Source organism: Orcinus orca, chromosome 15 (assembly GCF_937001465.1).
Source record: "Orcinus orca chromosome 15, mOrcOrc1.1, whole genome shotgun sequence".
NCBI classification, from domain to species: domain Eukaryota; kingdom Metazoa; phylum Chordata; class Mammalia; order Artiodactyla; family Delphinidae; genus Orcinus; species Orcinus orca.
Genome location: NC_064573.1, coordinates 72,864,542 through 72,883,749, shown reverse-complemented (window position 1 = coordinate 72,883,749; position 19,208 = coordinate 72,864,542). Strand labels below are relative to the sequence as shown.

Sequence of the window (19,208 nt, the reverse complement as noted above, 5' to 3'; positions counted from 1 at the left end):
CAGCTGGTACTTTTAAGAGGTGAGGTGACTTGCCGAAGACCACACAGCCAGCAAAAGGCAGAACTGAGGTTTTACACCAGGACTCTTGCTCTTAATCATTATTCTCTCCAGCCTTCCACTCCCCGCCTGATGCCATGTGCTGTGTTTCTCCAAGCAGGAATGGAGGCTGCTGGTTGGGGAATGGGAGGGAGAGCTTGGCCTACCTCCCTCAGTTATCCCTTGAAGGGCAGAATTCAGTGCTCAGCTCTAAGAATGAAGCCTGTGTGGATGGAGTCTGTTCTCAGGGCCCAAATAAGCCAGGAGGCCCACAGAGCCTCATTCTTAGCTTGAACCCACCCATAACTGGAGTTCTTTACTAATTTAGACTTGGCTGTTACTATTTCAAGTAGCTTCGCATGAGCTGCCAAATGGGGAAGAGACCTGAAGAAGCCCTGCTCTAGGGACTCGCAGGGAGGGAAACTGTCTGACAGAAGATCTTGGGCCAAGTGGGGGGGGTTGGGTTAAACCACTCTTGGGTCCAGATCCCTTTTTTTTTTTTTTTTTTTTTTTTTGGGTCCAGATCTTAATCTCACTAAGGAAATCAGGCTCCCGGTTGGCTGGAGCCGGTGTGTCGGTCCTTTCTCCATACTTAGTACCCCATGCCCCTCCACCCCCCATAGAGGAAGAGAGATGAGTTTTTCCAACATTTACTGGAAAGCCTGTTGCCATAGCAATGGTGAGGGGTCAACAGAGGTGAACAGAGGTGAAGCACAGAGGTGTGGAGTGGGCAGGCCTCTGCTCTCTAGCAACCTGAGATGGTAGGCACCTCACCGCGGTACTCTGGCCCAAGGGTCTTAGTTTTGTTTGTTGCTAACCACTTATATTAGTGAAAAATAACCCCACTTAGTTTTTGGCTGGGGCCTTGTCCTAAGACTTCCTCTCCTGGGTTTTCTTACGGCTTCTACTTGACTCCGTCTGTTGCTTCCTCAAGCCTTGGTCCCCAGCTCATTTCCTCTCTGCTCTGACTTGACTGTTCTTTTTGGTCACCGCACTTTTCAATCCAGCTCCATGGCTTCTCCCTGCCCAGGGTGCCTGCCCTCAGCAGAGGGGTCCTGGAGAAAGAGGCCACTTAAATGTATTGTCATAGCGACCATTCATGAAACACTCTCCCTGGCGCCAGCAGAGTGCTTTTTGTTGCTGTTTTCATCTCCTTTTTTAAAAATTTATTTTATTTATTTATTTTTGGCTGTGTTGGGTCTTCGTTGCTGCGCACAGGCTTTCCATAGTTGTGGCGAGCAGGGGCTACTCTTCATTGCGGTGTGTGGGCTTCTCATTGCATTGGCTTCTCTTGTTGCAGAGCACGGGCTCTAGCTGCGTGTGCTTCAGTAGTTGTGACACACGGTCTCAGTAGTTGTGGCTCGTGGGCTCTAGAGCACAGGCTCAGTAGTTGTGGCGTACAGGCTTAGTTGCTCCACGGCATGTGGGATCTTCCTGGACCAGGACTCGCCACCAGGGAAGCCCTCATCTCCTCTTTACAACCCTAGGAAAGACCAGTGACTAGCCTGACTTATAAATAAGAAAACTTAGGCTCACAGGGCATAAATGACCTGCCCAAAGTCACATAACTGGTAGGTGGCAGAGTGAGGACTGGAACTTAGCTCTGTCTAACCGCAAAGCCTGTGCTCTTAACGTCATGAGGTACTACTTTTAAGAAGGAACCTTTTGAATGTAGATAACTGAAGAAGCTGGGTGTTGGTTACGTGGAGGTTTATTATATTATTCTTTCTCTAAAAAGAAAGTAGCCTTTTAAGACTTAGTGATACAAAGTGCGTAAGTACATTTTAAAAATCGGGGGACTTCCCTGGTGGCACAGTGGTTAAGAATCCGCCTGCCAATGCAGGGGACACGGGTTCAAGCCCTGGTCCAGCAAGATCCCACATGCCACGGAGCAACTAAGCCCGTGTGCCACAACTTCTAAGCTGCGCTCTAGAGCCCATGAGCCACAACTACTGAGCCTGCGTGCTACAACTACTGCAGTCCACGCACCTAGAGCCTATGCTCCGCAACAAGAGAAGCCACCGCAATGAGACGCCTGCGCACTACAATGAAGAGTAGCCCCTGCTCACTGCAACTAGAGAAAGCCCGCACGCAGCAACGAAGACTCAACACAGCCAAAAACAAACAAATAAATAAATAAATAAAATATTTAAAAAAATTTATATGGGGTGCAGAATGTGAAAACTCATCTTTCTTAGTCCTACCTCTTTAATCCCTAGAGGATATACAGGTGTATTATCTTTGGTGTATATCTTTCATTTTATATGTATTTATGTATATTTATATGTACGTACACACATATTTACATAATATATTTGCACATGTGCAAGTGTGCCTTTAGAATTCCATTAAGGAATTACTGAATCAAACAGTATATGCACGGGACTTTCCTGGCAGTCTAGTGGTTAAGACTGCGCTTCCACTGCAGCGGACTCGGGTTCAATCCCTGGTCAGGGAACTAAGATCCCACATGCTGCGCAGCGCGGCCAAAAACAAAACAAAACAAAAAACGGTATATGCACTTAAAATTTTGAAAGTTCTGCCCTCAGCAAGGCTATGTGAATTTCCACCCACCAGTCTTGTGCTGTACGACTTTGGAATATGCCATGAATCCTTTTCGGAAACAGGTGGGATATAAATAATAAATTAATGCTTTTAAAGAACAGCCCTCAGCCAGGGAGAGAAGTGACTTGGGTACTATGGAAATCACTAGCTCTGTTTCCCAGACCACAAGGCCTGCCTGCAGTCCCAGCCACGACTTGCTGATTCGGTGGATGCCATCTTTAGGGAAGCAGCAGGAAGGAGGACTGAACTTCCCTGGCTCGGCAGAAAAAAGCCCTCTGATGTCCTGCTTACCTTGGCCTCATCAGCTCTGGGCCCCACCTGCCTGGCCTGATTTGAGGCAGACTGCCTGGCAACTCTGGGACTGCTCTGGAAAACAGCCACTGTCACACCTCTTACAGTGAGGAAAATAACCAGCTTAAGGAGAGGGACTTGAAGAGCACCAAGCTGCGGTGAAAGGGAGGCCAGCCTTTCCACTCCAGTCTTCCCACGTCTGGCCCAAGGAGACATTGGGGTTGCTATTTAATGCAGTCAATCTCTATTTTTCTTTTTCCACCCAACAGGGAATTAGTATATGTACTTTTCAGAAAACTTTTTTTTTTTAAAGAGCCTTTTGACATACCTTAGAAAGATTTGGTGAGGAGAGACAGAGGCAGATTGGAGGTTATGGCCCTAATTTTTCCTACTGCCTCTTAAAAAGGAATATTTAAGGATTTTTTCCCTTTCTTTCTGTGTGTTTTCTATTCTCCTAAAGACATAATCTTTTGCTTTTTAACCACAGTTTATAGGTAGTGATCAGAGAGAGTACAGGCCTCAACTCCCTTATATGGCAGTATTTATTTAAAAATTTTTGAGCAGAAAAAAGTGATCAAGTTTGAGGTGGCTTTTAAATTTTAAGAGATTATAATAAGTCTCCTTTGACTTAAGAGTCTGCCTTCCAGATGCAGATCCTAAGTTAGTTAGTTAGTTTTATTTATTTATTTATTTAAAGGTATACAAGCAGCCCATGATCATATGCTTGTTGTGATAAAATAGTATAGAAGTAGCTCTAAAGAGTGTCAAAAGTGAATATATCCCCCTTTAATCCCTTCCAATTCTCTCCTCCCCCAAGGGAACCTCACTTAACTCTAGTGTATATCCAAACCCCTTCCTGTGTAGTTACAGATAGAAATACTCATATACTTTCAATTTTTTTTTTTTTTTTTTTTCCAGTACGCGGGCCTCTCACTGTTGTGGCCTCTCCCATTGCGGAGCACGGGCTCCAGACACGCAGGCTCAGCGGCCATGGCTCACGGGCCTAGCCGCTCTGCGGCATGTGGGATCTTCCTGGACCGGGGCACGAACCCATGTCCCCTGCATTGGCAGGCGGACTCTCAACCACTGCGCCACCAGGGAAGCCCTACTTTCAAATTTTAAACAAATGGGATTATGTGCTTTGCTCCCCCCACCTCAAACTATCTGAGATCTCTCCATACTAGTAAGTAGAGATGGACCTCATTCTTTTTAACAGCTTCATAACATGAATGGGTGCAACTATAACTTGTTGTAATTTTTCAGTTTTACAAATGGTCCTGCAGTAAACATCTTCGTGCATACATGTAGGCTAAGTTCCCGGATGTGGAATTGCAGGTAAACGCGTCAATACGTTTGTTATCATCCCTAAAAAGAGAAAAGCTGGGATCCAGGTAACTCTAGTCCTGTTGCTGAGGACAAATGTTTAGTCAGCAAGTGATTGTGTGAAATGGCTCCATGCTAAACTCCCTTCTTGGTGATTCACAATCAAGTAGCATATTAAGAGTTCTGGAAATTCTTCAGTAACCACTTACTGCTGAGTAGTTTAAAAAGAATTGTTTGCAAAGGGAAATTGCAATGTGCAAATGTGTAATTCTTGTACACATCTTAAAATTTCCCTGAACAGTTTGGGAAGTCTCCCCCCGGGTGGTAATCTCTCAAAGACAGGACAGCATTTAGATAGGAACTGGCCACATACTGTTCCACCAGGCTGGGCAGCTGAGGTGGAGTCAGGTTTGGATTTGGTCCAGGAACCAGGCGAGGCCTGTCAGCCACTCCCAAACCCCTCGGATGAGAGGGATCCAGCAAATCCTGCATAAATCAAGGCTTTGAGGCTGACCAGTGGGGAGACGGGTAGAGTTTCACTTCGGCCTGAGTCTATCTAAGAGGTGACATCAACCTAGCACACACACTTTGCATCAGTCAGGCCCAAGCCTCCAACAGACAAGGGTGTGGATCCAGAATCTCTAGAGAAGGAGCCACCAGGGGTATAAGAGGGCAGTGTCCTCCCCCCTCCCACTCACCTCCTCCAGTCCTTGAAATCATGGTTAATTTCCATGGCTCAGTGCAGATGTCACCCCTGAAGCCTCTCCCCTAGCCCCTAGACCCCTCCTGTGTGCTCTGGTAGCACCTCTGCTTCAGCAATTAGCAGTCTGTTTTGTCTTCTGGTTCATTCATACTTATTGGGCTGATCTAGAGGAAGGGCCACATGATGAATTATGTACTTCACAGTCTTCCCCAACAAAGTGGGAGCTCCTCCGTAGCCCGGTGCTGTTCAGGCCTTCCTTCACTCATTCATTCATTCGATCATCATTGAGCACCTACCATGTGTCAGGCGTTAGCTAGACTGCCTGAATACAGTGGTGAATACAGCAGACTCAATCCCTCCCTCTTTCGTATTCTTATATTCCCTGTAGCCCAGCCCAATGTCTAGCCCAAAGCCTGACACAGTACGGTTTAGAAATGGCAATCTAATTGGAAAGCTGCCTTTGCATAGCAAGAACTGTCTTACCTCCTAGACTACAGATGAAAAAACATTTTCTCAAGATGCCTCGTCTACATTTTATGTGATGGAAAGTCATTTGACTGTACGGGATATTTTTTTAGACATTTGGGGTGACCTCGGGGGCCTGATGGAGAATCTGGAGTGCTAAGGTGCCAGCCACCTGGCTGGACCAACGCTGGCGGGAGGGCGCTAGCTACGCGGCCCGCAGGTCCCGCCCGCACAGGCCCGGCCCCGCCCCCGCTCTCCATAGTTACGGCTGCGGAGGCGGCGGCCATCTTGGCGGCGGAGCGATGAGCGGGTCGAATTCTAAGGCTGCGGCCGTGGGGTCGGCGGCTGGGCCCGGGGGGCTGGTGACTGGCAAGGAGGAGAAGAAGAAGGCTGGCGGCGGCGTCCTGAACAGGCTTAAGGCGCGGCGGCAGGCGCCCCACCACGCGGCCGACGACGGCATCGGGGCAGCGGTTACGGAGCAGGAGCTGCTGGCTCTGGATACCATCCGGCCCGAGCACGTCCTGCGCCTCAGCCGGGTCACAGAGAGTAAGTGCGGGGCGGGCCGCGCCCTCCCCTCGCGCCGGTCCCTGGGCCCCTTGTAGCCTAAGCGGAGCCAGCCGCTTGCCGCTCGGCCGGCCCAGGGTGTCCACCCAGGCGCCTCCGGCCGGCCGGGCCGCGCTGCCCACCCTCACCTAGACCTGGTCGGCAGGGGTTCTCGTGGGCTTGACTGCCCTCCTCTGAGTCCGGCCACGCTAGGCTTCCTTGTGGCCCGTCCCCGCTGGGCCCTCAGGCCCGGCCGTTCTCCTCCTCAGCTGGATCTGTTTGGGTGGGGGCCCGCCTTGGCTTAACCGGATCCTCCTGACCCTGGGAAGTGGGCCGCTGCCCCCCAGCCATCAGTGAAGTTCCTGACCAGCTAGGCGCCCTCAACCTGTCTACAGCCAGCTTCTGCCGCCCTCTGCCAGCCCAGACCCCTACCCTAGCTGCTTTCTCTGCCTTTCCCTCCCCTCCGGCCCCTGACAGCCCCGCCCCCTTTCCAGCCTGCCTTGGCCCCCTACCTCTTTGGGTCCCTAGCTTGCCCCTTTGTGTGCAGGTGGACTCCTCCTTCCTCAAATACATTGCCGTGGCATTTCGTGCCGCATTAAAAAAATATTAATAAAGTTTCAGTTCACGTACAAAACCAAAATGTGAATCCTGCTTTTGACACTTGTTCCAGTGAATTAAGAATATGTCAGGGTGTCAGAGATGCATTTCTTGCATAAAATGCAACCGTCCTACACCTTTTCATTGATAGTACGAGGGGTGGGGAGAAATATAGTCCTGGTTTTCTTCTTTTCTGTTCTCTTCCAGGCCAACCCCTGACTTGATGCCTTTTTTCTTGCTGCTGTTCCCCGCTAAGAGTTTGCAGTCAGTTGGTTAGACCCTGCTTGCCCAGCCGGCCCTGTCCTCCAGACTTCTAACGTTGAAGCACCAGCACTCCCTTGATGGATTAAAGGCTGCCGTCCTATTATCTGCTGAACTGCTTTAGTCGGCAGCCCAGGGGTGCTCAGGTGTCCGTCAGGGAGATGGAGGCCGCCCCCAGTGATTTGAGGATGACAGTTTGGGGGGATAGGCCTTGGTCCAGCCTGTATGAAAGGGAATTCCCATCTCCTAAAATAGCTTTAATTTGAGTCTGGGTATTTTCATATCCCCATTTTCCATCACTGTTTGGTTTGGGACTGTCCTTTGCATGCCTGAGTATATCTTTAGAAGGTCTTGCTATTCTGTTTAATAGAAACATTGTGAAAAAGCTGCTTCTGTTCTGACCCAGATTTCATTTGGGGCTCTGAAGGTACGGAAATGCTCACCACCTCACCTTTCTCACCCCATGCTTTCTCCTGATACCAAAGGTGAATTAGGCCACTCTAATGCCTGGCCCTACGCGGCATTCTAGGAGAGCACTCAGGTCCTGTGTAGGAGCTTAAGCGTGGTGCCATTGCCCAAACACACCTCAGCAGCTTATTGGAGAAAGTCACAAGTCAGCTTGGTGACCTCTGGATTCTTTACTCTTCTTAAAGTCTGTTCCGTTCAGCAGGATATTTATTGAGTCGCCTCTAAAGGTGCAGAACCAATCTCAGCACTTTTGGGAGTTACAGAATAATCAGTAGCTCTCAAGTTTGCCATCTTATTGGAGAGTCAGCTCGTAAAACATGAAACAGCTAACACAAACAGGCAGTATAAGATAAAGTGTCAAAGTGAGTTGTGGAGAAGATGCTCTCAGGAGTCATGAGAGAAAGAAATCAATGAAATTGTCTTTGATCAGTACTGTTTTGATTAGTTGATCAGGTTTCTGGGGGCTCTCCTTCACTTTGGCCTCATGCCCTCCACAGCAGATCCGTCCTGCTGCCTGGGTAGGTATGGCCCACCACCTGGTTTTGTGCAGCCCACAAGCTAAGAGTGGTTTTAACCTTTTCAAATGGTTGGAAAAAAAAAAAATCTTGGGACACATGGTTATATAAAATTTGTATTTCGTGTCTATAAATAGTTTTATTAGAATACAGCCACGCCATTCATTTCCATGTTCGTGGCTGCCTTTGTGCTACAGCGACACAGCTGAGTAGTTGTGATAGTGACTGTGTGGCCAAAAGCCTAAATTATTCATGATCTGACCCTTTACAGAAAATGTTTGCTGATCTGTGCTTTGTGATACGTTCAGCAAACATGCACCATATTAGCCATTAGATCAGCATAAATGTTTTAAAATGGATTTCTAAAAAAAATTCTATCCTGCTGTGATATCCAATGAAAGGTTTATAGGCCATTTTTGAAGTGTTTCCAAAGAAATCCCCTTTTACCATCCCTATTTCTAAAGTGTTACAGTAATCTTTCATCCACACAAGCCCATGCACGTTTTTTCTTTCTTGGATCCCCTAATTCTCTCCACACAACTTTTGCTTATAACATAAAAGGAAGTTTTGGGGTGTATTTTAAGTGAATTGTGTAAGAAAAAAACCTGAGTTTGCTTCAAAACTTGAGAAAGAAATGGTGGATTTGGAGGATTATTTAACGGCATTGGTCTCTCTCTCTCATTTTCAGATTATTTATGTAAACCCGAAGACAACATCTACAGTATTGATTTCACACGCTTCAAAATTCGAGATTTGGAGACTGGGACAGTGCTTTTTGAGATTGCCAAACCTTGTGTGTCAGGTAGGCCTTAGTATTGCAGTAGTCACTTGACAGTTGGAGCAAAAGGTCTTTCACGCTTGAGTTTTTGTGTGCCATTGCATCCTGTGTCACAGACTCCAGCGGCCTGCTTCCAGCCGCCTCCTGAAGCCTGCCTGTGGGCCTGTTGGCTTGAAGCTGTGCTGAGAGGCTGATGTTTGTTGAGTATCTACTCTGTGCTGGTCACTGTGTTCCACATCTTTCTGTTTACATCAGTTCATGTAATCCTCACACCTCCGTGGGGGGTTATTATCCTTATTTTACAGATAAGGGAACTGAGGCCCAGAATTTCCAGGTGACTTTTCTAAGGTCCTCTGCCCTTTGATCTTACCATGTTTCCTCCACTTAGGAAAGGAATCCTTGAAATTAAACTCCAGTGAGGAAGCCTACCTGAACCTTGAGTCCTGGGGACACTCTGGAAGGGTGATACGGAGGATTCTAGTCCAGATCATGAGGCAGTGTCTTCTCACGCCCTTTCCTTTAAATAGTGTCTCAGATTTCCCAGTAAGTCCTAGTTTGGACTTTAATGTCTGCCATTTTCTGGATGAACAGAAGGCCCAGACCTGTGAACTCATCTACTTGGGACCCCTTAAGGTAGCTTTGAATGGACACTTCCTGTGCTTGTGATGCAGTTCCAGGGTGATTCATTTCTGACCAGGGGACCACACGTAGGTCTTTGGAGCACATCACTGGAAATGGAGCACCCCCTGGAGTTAGTTACTAGAACACCAGCCTAGATAGTCCTTCAGAGTATCAGTCATGGTCTGTGTTGATGACTCTTTTTGCCAAGCTTTTCTCATCTGATTTGCTATTCAGAAAGAGCCTGTAAATTTGGTAAGACAGCTGTTGGTAACCCAGGTAAGTCAAAAGGCTTTCATGAAAAAGTCTCAGCTCAGGTTAATTATACAGACAAGGCTAGAGCACTGGTCTCCTCACCCCATCCAGTATTCTTTTTTTTTGAAATTAATTAATTAATTTTTGGGCTGCTTTGGGTCTTTGTTGCTGCATGTGGGCTTTTAGTTGCAGCGAGCAGGGGCTACTCTTCGTTGCGTTGTGCGGGCTTCTCATTGTGGTGGCTTCTCGTTGTGGAGCATGGGCTCTAGGCGTGCGGGCTTCAGTAGTTGTGGCACATGGGCTCAGTAGATGTGGCTCGCAGGCTCTAGAGCGCAGGCTCAGTAGTTGTGGCGCACAGGCTTAGCTGCTCTGCGGCATGTGGGATCTTCCCGGACCAGAGATCGAACCCGTGTCCCCTGCATTGGCAGGTGGGTTCTTAACCACTGCACCAGCAGAGAAGTCTCACCACCCAGTATTCTTTATGCTGTCATAATCTAGTACTGACCAGGGCATCTAAAGGCTCAAGCTTGTGGGTACTTAAATCTTGTATTGGGAGGGTCAGGGCCAGCCAGCTTCCTGGGTCTGTGCTGTTCGTATCTCTAAGCCACAGGTCCTAGTACTTAAGATGTTCCCAGGACCCCAGGGCTACTTCAGGTGTATGGATTTGCATGAGACTGGGCTCAGAATAGTCATTTCAGTATAAAACTAAATCTCAAGAAGAAGGTCAGCTGCAGATACTGTAAAAATACCTTGATTTACGACCCATCCAGTCTTTACCTTTAAGGATCTTGATTCACTAAGAATATGCACACACTGATTCAGTGCCCTCCTACAGCACTTGTTCGGATGAGTTCGAATCCCTGAGAAGGTTTGGTCTGATGCTTTTTGAATCCCATTGTTGGAGCCAGGGCTGTGGAGTCTCTGACTTTGAACCCCTACTCAGTCTGGTTGCCCAGCTCCTCTTGGGCTTGTCACAGGCAGAGATGTTTGATGCTAAAAAAGACTCCTCTTTTACTGCACCTATGTTCAGCCTGGAACTGGAAAAAATACCCTTGCTGGATACTGGGTGGCTGTAGCTATTAGAGAGGGAACTAACTCCTTGTTTACATTAGAATGTTCTCTGATTCATTTTACAAATCTTTCATTCCTGGGTTCAGGAGTGGACTAGACCAGAGCCCGTCGTTACTCTTGTGGACCCTCTCTCAGGTCTCACATGTTGGTTCATGGCCCATCTGCTTCACCTTTTCCCAGGTGCTCGGAGTGTTGGGCCTGGTATGGCCTGGAATAGGCATTAGTCCAAGGAAGTGCAGTACCCCAAGGCTATAGGTCAGTGTCTTCCATTTAAATAGCACAATTATTTCTAGGGATTTGTCTTTGCTATGTCAGAAATTTTTGCATTCTTTGAAGGTGCCTTTTGAATAGTTTCAACTTTTATAGCCTCATTCTTTTGGTTAGCAGCAAGCACTTTAACTGGGTCAACAGCAGACCTAGTCTGTATAGCAGAGACCACGTCACAGCCACCCAGCTGGTGTTTCAGGCTTCATCGTTAGGATATGGCCCAAGGCCCCAGATTATATAAAAGGCAAACAGCTTAGTGTTTAAGAACAGGCCTTGAGTCTGACGGACCCGGATTCACATCCCTGCTCCCTCCATTTACTACAGGCGTACCTCATTTTATTGTGCTTCACTTTACTGTGCTTCACAGGTATTGTGTTCTTTACAAACTGAGGGTTCGTGGCAACCTTTCATTGAATAAGTCTATTGACTCCATTTTTTTCAACAGCATTTAAAAAAATTTTTTTTTATTGAAGTATAGTTGATTTACAGTTTTTTTTTTTTTTAGTGTTGTGTTATTTTCTGGTGTACAGCCAAGTGATTCAGTTATACATATGTATATTTTTTCATATTTTTTCCATTATGGTTTATTATAGGATATTGAATATAGCAGCACTTTTTTTTTTTTTTTTTTTTTGCGGTACGCAGGCCTCTCACTGTTGTGGCCTCTCCCGTTGTGGAGCACAGGCTCTGGACGTGCAGGCTCAGCAGGCATGGCTCATGGGCCCAGCTGCTCCACGGCATGTGGGATCCTCCCAGACCGGGGCACAAACCCGCGTCCCCTGCCTCTGCAGGCAGACTCTCAACCATTGCGCCACCACAGAAGCCCCAGCAGCATTATTTTTAAATTAAGCCATATGCATTGTTATTTTTGGACATAATGCTATTGCATACTTAATGGATTATAGTAAAGTGTAAACATAACTTTTGTATACACTGGGAAACCAAAAATTTCATGTGACTCTCTTTATCATGGTGGTCTGGAACTGAACCCGCAATCTCTCTGAGGTCTGCCTATATCTGGGTGACTTTGGACACGTTAGCTAATCTCTCTGAGTCTGAGCTTCCTGGTCTTTAAAGTGGAGATAAAATGAAGACAAAATCTACAGGATCACAGGATCCTGTGAAGCGTGCAGCACGGGGCCTGGAATTACAGCATGTGCTCAGTGAGTACTGGCTGCCCTGCCATATCGGTGTCGGTGTCGGTACTGCTGATCGGTCGTGCTCTTTGCCGAGATGGTGATTCAGCTTCCGTGTGCTCTTGCAGACCAGGAGGAGGAGGAGGAGGAGGTGGCGGCGGCGGCAGGCGGAGATGTGGATGTCAGTGCTGGCCGCTTCGTCCGCTATCAGTTCACGCCAGCATTTCTCCGCCTCCGCACCGTGGGCGCCACGTGAGTACCAGCATTTCCTGAAGGGGGGATGTTCTTCTGGTTCAGAGAAGAATGTTCTCTGTTAGGTTTGGGGTTGGCTTTAGAGGAGGGAGGAGGCAAAGTCAGGCTCACAGAGATTTATTCTGCAGGGTGGAGTTCACGGTGGGAGACAAACCTGTGTCAAACTTCCGGATGATCGAACGGCACTATTTCCGGGAACGCCTGCTGAAAAACTTTGACTTTGATTTCGGCTTCTGCATCCCCAGCAGTAGGAACACTTGTGAACATATCTATGAGTTTCCCCAGCTTTCTGAGGATGTCAGTACGTATCCCCTGACTTTCAGAACATCCTGGATTCTTCAGGCTAGAGGAACAGACCTTGAAATGAAATCCATCTAGTCCAACGACCTCATTTGCAGAGAAATAGGGACATGATGCGTCTCTAGTCTTTCGACCTCAGGCTTCTCGTTTCCTATTGCTCCTGTCTCATGTTTCAAACTCTGACTCTGCCTGCATGGGAACACTGAAGGTTTTAATACAGGCCATCCCTTTTAGATGCCTGCTGCGGGGAAGAGAGTGGTGAGGGAGATAAGAGGAGGCCCCTGACAATCCCTGGGAGTCCAGTTCAATACACGGCCAGTCATGGTTTCACTGTGTTCTAGTCACCGGCTCCTGCTCGGCACTCCTTTTAGCCCTTTGCTTTTTCCCTAATCAGAACTACATGGGAAACTGTGAGCTAAGTAGAATTCTAGTCCTGAGGACTACCTCTTTCTCATTCTCTGCAGGTAGAAGGTTAATTAGATGAAACTGTTAGAATAGATCCAGCAGGCGCTAGGAAGCTGTTAGAGGTTCGGAGCAGAAGGAGTAACGTGAGGGAAGCCGTGTCTGAGATAGAGTCACCCTGTAGTTCTGGGGAGGAAGAACTGGGGAAGGCGCCGGAGGGAGAAGGCTGGGCTGGGGAGGAGACGGACTGAATGACAGAGGAAGAACAGGCTGTGTATTCCCATGGCTTCGGTCTGGCCCTCTCACATTAGCATCCCCTGTGAGGAATTAGGGAAGGTTGTTCTAGAGCAGGCAGGATGTGAGTGGGATCCTGTGAGTAGTGGTGGAGTTTAGTTGGATTGTTGGCGAAGGTCTACATACACCGACCAATTTTCTCAGAATCCCGGGTCCTTAAAATTGTCATTTTCTGACAGGTATTCTTGACTGGTGCAGCAGTACTGTTCCCAGGTAAAGTGAGGATTGCTGAGGAGTGCGCAGGGCGTTGATGACCGCATCAACTGTTAGGATCCTCGTTTGAAGCCCGCTCCCCAGGCTGGGCTGGGATGTGTAGATGCTTGCGAGAAAAGATTACGTACAGTATTTCAAGTTTTTATCTAAGGCCATGTAACTTTTTCTTCTTGAAGCCAAGTAAGCTAAAAGAGCGTGGGGGTCAGTACTCTGGATATGAACTAAATAACTCTGGCCTGGCTGAGTCCAAAGAACTTGAAACAGTCAGCTCTCCTTTTGAGAACTGTGGTCAGCAACAGCATTTCCTCCAGAGGATTCAGAATAGCATGTGACCATTGACTCAGAACCAACCAGAGGTAGTGACTCGCAGTTCTCTTGACCCTCCAGTTACGGTTAAAGAGGTCGGGGCAACTGCCAGAACAAACAGAAGATTTAAATCTGGATCCCAAGACAAGCTCACCCTTTGCTGGATTGTTGGCAAGTTAATACCCCAAGCCACCTCTGGAGAAGGCTCCTTGCCCTTTGTGCCCCTACATCCATGCGCATCTGGGATTCCTTTGTTGTCAGGGTTGCCTGCGGGACGTGAGCACAGTGAGGCGCAGCTTTCTGAATTTGGACCAGAGTGTCTAGAGGTGGGGACCAGAAGCACCAAGTCAACAGGCTGCTGTGGTGCCTGTTGGCAAACGGGCGGGCACCTCTCCCTGGGGTTCTGACGGAGCACCAGGCTGGCGATGGCCTCGGAGGGTCAGGTCCAGAGCTGGTTGCATCCTTCTGTTGAAGTGGACAGCATGCTCAGTTTGGGGGCCTCTGTGGTCCCCAGGTCTCTCCAGCTCTCAAGGCCTGGCTCCCTCTGTTCTGACTTCATTATTCTGACAGCGTGTGCTCACATTTTCAGGAAGGGCTGGTTTACGAATTTTAGAGGGAATGCTAAGTTTTATCCCACCTGGCCCATGGGGCAGACTCACACATAAGTCTTTGCTTTTTTCCTTTCCCTGACTTGCAGTTCGTCTGATGATTGAAAATCCCTATGAGACCCGTTCTGACAGCTTCTACTTTGTCGACAACAAGCTGATAATGCACAACAAGGCTGACTATGCCTATAACGGGGGCCAGTAGCTGTGGCAGGAGCGGACGGGGAGGTGCTTTGCTGTGGCCCAAGGTCCTGGTGCACGGAGGTGGCTGAAGCTGCGGTCTGTCAACACACATCTGGAACCTGGCCCCAGGAAGCCGAGGCTGGGGTGGCAGTTTCCTGTGCTCCAAGAGAGGTGCCAAGCAGTGCTGTGTTTCCTTCCCCAGTATTTTTTCTTCCTTTTTTCCCTGCCCCTTAGGTCACGGAGGTACTATAGTAAAACTTAGCATAAGGCTTCTGGAATCCAGATAAAAATAGAAAGTTTATTTTCATGTAGTCATGGCTCCTCTGGGTTGTCCTGTTGAGCCTGGGTCTCTCCAGGCAGAGCTGTGCCGGGGAGAGAAGGCTCTTCCGTAGGTTCAGGGGCGCTGTGGGAAGCTGAGACTCCTCTCTCGCCTGCGGGGTCGCCATCAGCACACTCTGACCTCAGCCTGTGCATCGTCCTAAACCAACTCGGGGGGCAGAGGGAAGGAGTGGTGCCAGGAGTTGAGGCACTGGGGTGGGCAAGGCTGCCAAACTGAAGGATCTGTCTTACGTAGGGGCCGCTTATCTGTCTGACTTCCGGATCCTCAGCCGGTCCTCCTGGGGCTCCACTGAGGTTTCAACCTGGCAGTGCCTTCCTGTTCTCCTTCCAGAGGAAAGATGAGCTTGCTCTGCTTCTCCTGGCTCCTAACTTTTGAGTTTCTCCTGAAATACAATGTGTCAGTTTTGCTGTTGGAACTGTAGTATCTCTGGAGGCCAGAGCAGGCCTTATTGTATTTTGTTTTTTTATTTCTAAGCTTCTTGTGGGGAGGCTTTATAAAATGTCAGTGGCATTCCCAGCATATAGGATGTGTGGCCAGACTTCTGATAGTATCAGTCAGGCTCCCGGGGCTAATCTGGGTCATGTCGTACCTGCTTTTGTACTGAAGTAGTTCCTGGAATCATCCTGGCTGGTCAGACCTAAGTAATGTGTATTCTGGTCCTTTGGAATGGTTTTGGAATGTCTGCCACTTGGAATGGCTTTGGGCGTTGGGAAAGGGGGAAATCAGCTGAGGTGGCCTATCAGAGAGACGTGTTCTCAAAAATCTTCCTCACACATCCCTCAGGCCTCACTGGATGGGCTGTCTGCGCTTCAGCTCCCTACTGTTGTCTGACAGTGCGGGCGATTTAAGTGCTCAGGCCCAACTCCTGACCCTCTGATAAGACTGTTGCTGCGGCCAGGGTTTAGCATTGCTAGAAAGGTCACAGTAGGAAGGGCCCAGGTACGTGGTATCTGTGACCAGAGAGCTGTCTCCCTAGGTGCTTGGGAGAAAGGCCAGGTGGAGCCAGGGAGAGAAGGGCCAGCGCTTTGCCACAGATGCTCCTGTGCTTTCACTGACCGGTGTTGCTCCCTGTTTGCATTCTAGAGCGTGAGGGGCCTTGAACCGTGGTCCAGTGCTTTTTGTCAGGCCAGAGTCTGGGCTGTGCCAGATGCTGGCAACTTCCTCACTGAGAAAACCCTGGTTAGCCCTGTGTGCTGGCCCTGCACCCAACCCCCGAGGGAGGAAGAGACCGGGTTCCCTGCAGGGTGGGCTACTCATCCCCAGACCGGTGAATCCCAGAACTGGAGTCGGCTGCAAATCCAGGTGCCTTATGTGTGGCTCCATCCCATACACTGCCGGACAGACATCAGCACTGCCTCTTCACCTTCTGTTTCTCACTGGGGCTCCCTCAACAGATTTGTGTTCATTGAGCTTCAGAATAACCCCTTCTCTCTGTGACAGAACCCAGTCGGGAGAGTTTTTCTACTATTTGATGTTTAATTATTATCTAGGATGTGGTTTCTGGAGCTGCCCAGAACTCTGCTCAGTAGAGTGTGTCTTGGAAATGTGTCCCAGGCAGACCACGTCTTGTAGGCTAGTGGGCTGTCTCTTACCTGCAGTGTTAGCTTTTGCTGGGAAGAGGGCCGAGGAGGCAGGCATTCTGGCTTGAATAGTGCTGTATCCTCTTCCCAAGAGCTTGCTTTAGTCTCACTGGAGACCGTTTTGAGGCCATGCTTGATCTGTGCCCAACAGCACAGGGATTTGCTATCTTCTGCTCCTGAAGGTCTGGTGTTCTGTACCTGGGACTCTGGATTCTTGTGGCTAGCTACTCAGGAAACCTTGAGAAGCATTACCTCTCTGGGGTGTTAGCTAGGGTAAGTCTGAAATTCAAGCTTTTGTACCCGAACTGGGGAGAGAATTGGAAGTCATACCTTCTCTGAAAGTAGCTGAACTCATCAGAAGCTGAATCAGGAGGCCGTGTTGTTAAGGAGTCTGGGCTATTGATAGCAGTTACCTGTGGGCAATAAGATGGGAGGAAAAAACCTACCTGCCTGGGGAGACCATGCCCTCTGTTCAGAGCTGGTACCTGAGAGGAAGCGCCTAAAGGGAACACATTCCAGCAGACTGACAGGTCCAGCTGGCGCCTGGGGGCCTGCTGCCTGCACCCCTCCCTCTCGTGTCTTGCTCCTTCGTGTCCCTCTGGCCTGGAGTCTCCTGGGAGAGCGACTCTCTTTTCCTGTGGAGCTTTTGGGCTAAGATGCCCTTTCAGCTGCTGCAAAGAAGATCCTGGTTTATTTTATTCTATGTTTTAAAGAGTAAACAGAGGAAATAAGTAAAAGTAGTCCTGGGATAAAGTAGGTCATCCTCTCTTCATGTGTTAGCTCAGAGCTGTCTTGCAAGGAAAGTACTTTTCAGGGCCTTGTCGGCCTTCCTGAAGACCTCACAGTCTTTGGGCCGTCCAGTTCTCAAATAGGGGCGGTGATTTGGGGGCGTTGGGGCTATGCAGAGACTGGAGATTCTTGACGTGGCAGTAGCTGGGGGAATCTTCAGCTTGTTTCTTCAGTTGAAGTGGGACTCATTTCCGGAATGGACTTAATAGGCTGTGTCTAATGTACAGATTGGGTGAGTCTTGCTTTAGTGTGTCTTGCCACCCTCGATAGGCTCCCAGGGTACTCTCTTTTTTTTTCTGTAACGTCCCTTCCTTCTGGTGGCCATTGTCACTCTGACGTCAGTGAGGTTGGGGAATGGGGACAGTTCTCAGAATCATAGCACAGACTCGTCTGTGTGTGTGGACCCCTGATGCAGAGGGTGCTGCCGTGCCTGGCCTAGGGGCCCAATTGTCAGATCACCATGTTTCTCACATTCCGTGTCACAGGACATCTTAGGTACAAGAAGGGTCTGGTGGAGGTGGATTTACCCCTTGTTGCACAAAGGATCATGTAAAGTCACTGAACTTGTGAAAGTCTATTTTTTTCCCCTGTATATCTATTTTTCACAGAATGTAAGAAGCGTTAATGACCTGGTCTGTCCTTCTTCCCCTTTCCCCTTCACCTGAGGTCCTCATTCCAGTTTGTATTGTCTTTGTGTCCAAAGTAAACTAGGTGACTTATTTGTATAAAATGTTATTTTGCCACAAGAGACAGTAATAAAAGAAAGATTTTCACAGTATGCGCGTACCCTCTCTGGTCTCCTGACTGGGCCCCTTGAGTCACGGGGCGGGCAGGTATGGAGTGGGGGTGGGCTCTGAGTTTCTTTACGTGGCCTTTCTGTAAATATTGGTTTAACGAGTAGAGCTGGTTTCTAGGGTGATTAGGGCACAGTATTGAGCTTTAGGCTTAGTATTTTTTGCTTTACATTTTGATGGAGTTCTTTGAGAATTAAAAATGTATATACATGTTTTTAAAACATGTTCATTAAGGTGTGTTTTAACTATACGTCATTTAAGAGTAAATTCACCTCATTTAAGAGTACAGTTTGGGGCTTCCCTGGTGGCGCAGTGGTTGAGTCCGCCTGCCGATGCAGGGGACACGGGTTCATGCCCCGGTCCGGGAAGGTCCCACATGCTGCAGAGCGGCTGGGCCCGTGAGCCATGGCCGCTGAGCCTGCGCATCCGGAGCCTGTGCTCCGCAATGGGAGAGGCCACAACAGTGAGAGGCCCGTGTACTGCAAAAAAAAAACAAACCAAAAAACAAAAACACCAAAAAAAAAGAGTACAGTTTGATGAGTTTTGACAAATGGATACATGATCACAATCATGATACAGGGCATTTCCATCACCTCAGAAAGTTCCCTCAAGTGCCTGGTGTTTGCAGCCCATTCCCTCCCTCTATCCAACCCCTTGCAACCATCTTCTGATTTGTGTCTCTTTTGGAAAACTTGTATACTTTTCGTATAAAACTTACATCTATGTTTAAGCTCACAAACAAAACAAGTTAAAAATAAGTCTGGTTTAGATGGTCTGTGGCACCTGAAGGCCTATTGGCCTCTGCCCACAAACATCACTCATTTCCCCCTTTCTCCTGCTTCTTGCTCTTTTCTTCCTGGTGCCCAGGTAGAGTGATGAAAGGTGAGGAAACTTCGGAGCATTTGCCAACGACAGTAAAAGTACTGTGGATTTAGAGGCTTTCTTTTGAATGCATTTCTTTTTTTTTTTTAATTTATTAATGAAGCTGAGATCTTGGCTCCATTAATTTACTTATATTTTAATTAATTAATTATTATTAATTTTTTTTTTGCGGTATGCGGGCCTCTCACTGTTTGGGCCTCTCCCGTTGCGGAGCACAGGCTCTGGACGCGCAGGCTCAGCGGCCATGGCTCACGGGCCTAGCCGCTCCGCGGCATGTGGGATCCTCCCGGACCGGGGCACGAACCCCCGTCCCCTGCATCGGCAGGCGGACTCTCAACCACTGCGCCACCAGGGAAGCCTCTGAATGCATTTCTTT

General features: G+C 48.5%; 1 protein-coding gene across 1 annotated transcript; it reads left to right on the top strand.

The window, feature by feature from the left end:
• Nucleotides 1-501: 501 nt before the first annotated feature.
• UNC119B (unc-119 lipid binding chaperone B) lies at nt 502-17,934 on the top strand. The gene is made up of 5 exons (XM_004281410.4): nt 502-5,929; nt 8,456-8,569; nt 12,021-12,144; nt 12,273-12,445; nt 14,357-17,934. Exons 1-5 carry the CDS (start codon nt 5,686-5,688, stop codon nt 14,467-14,469), a joined length of 768 nt encoding a protein of 255 aa, XP_004281458.1. The 5' UTR covers nt 502-5,685; the 3' UTR covers nt 14,470-17,934.
• Nucleotides 17,935-19,208: the final 1,274 nt, after the last annotated feature.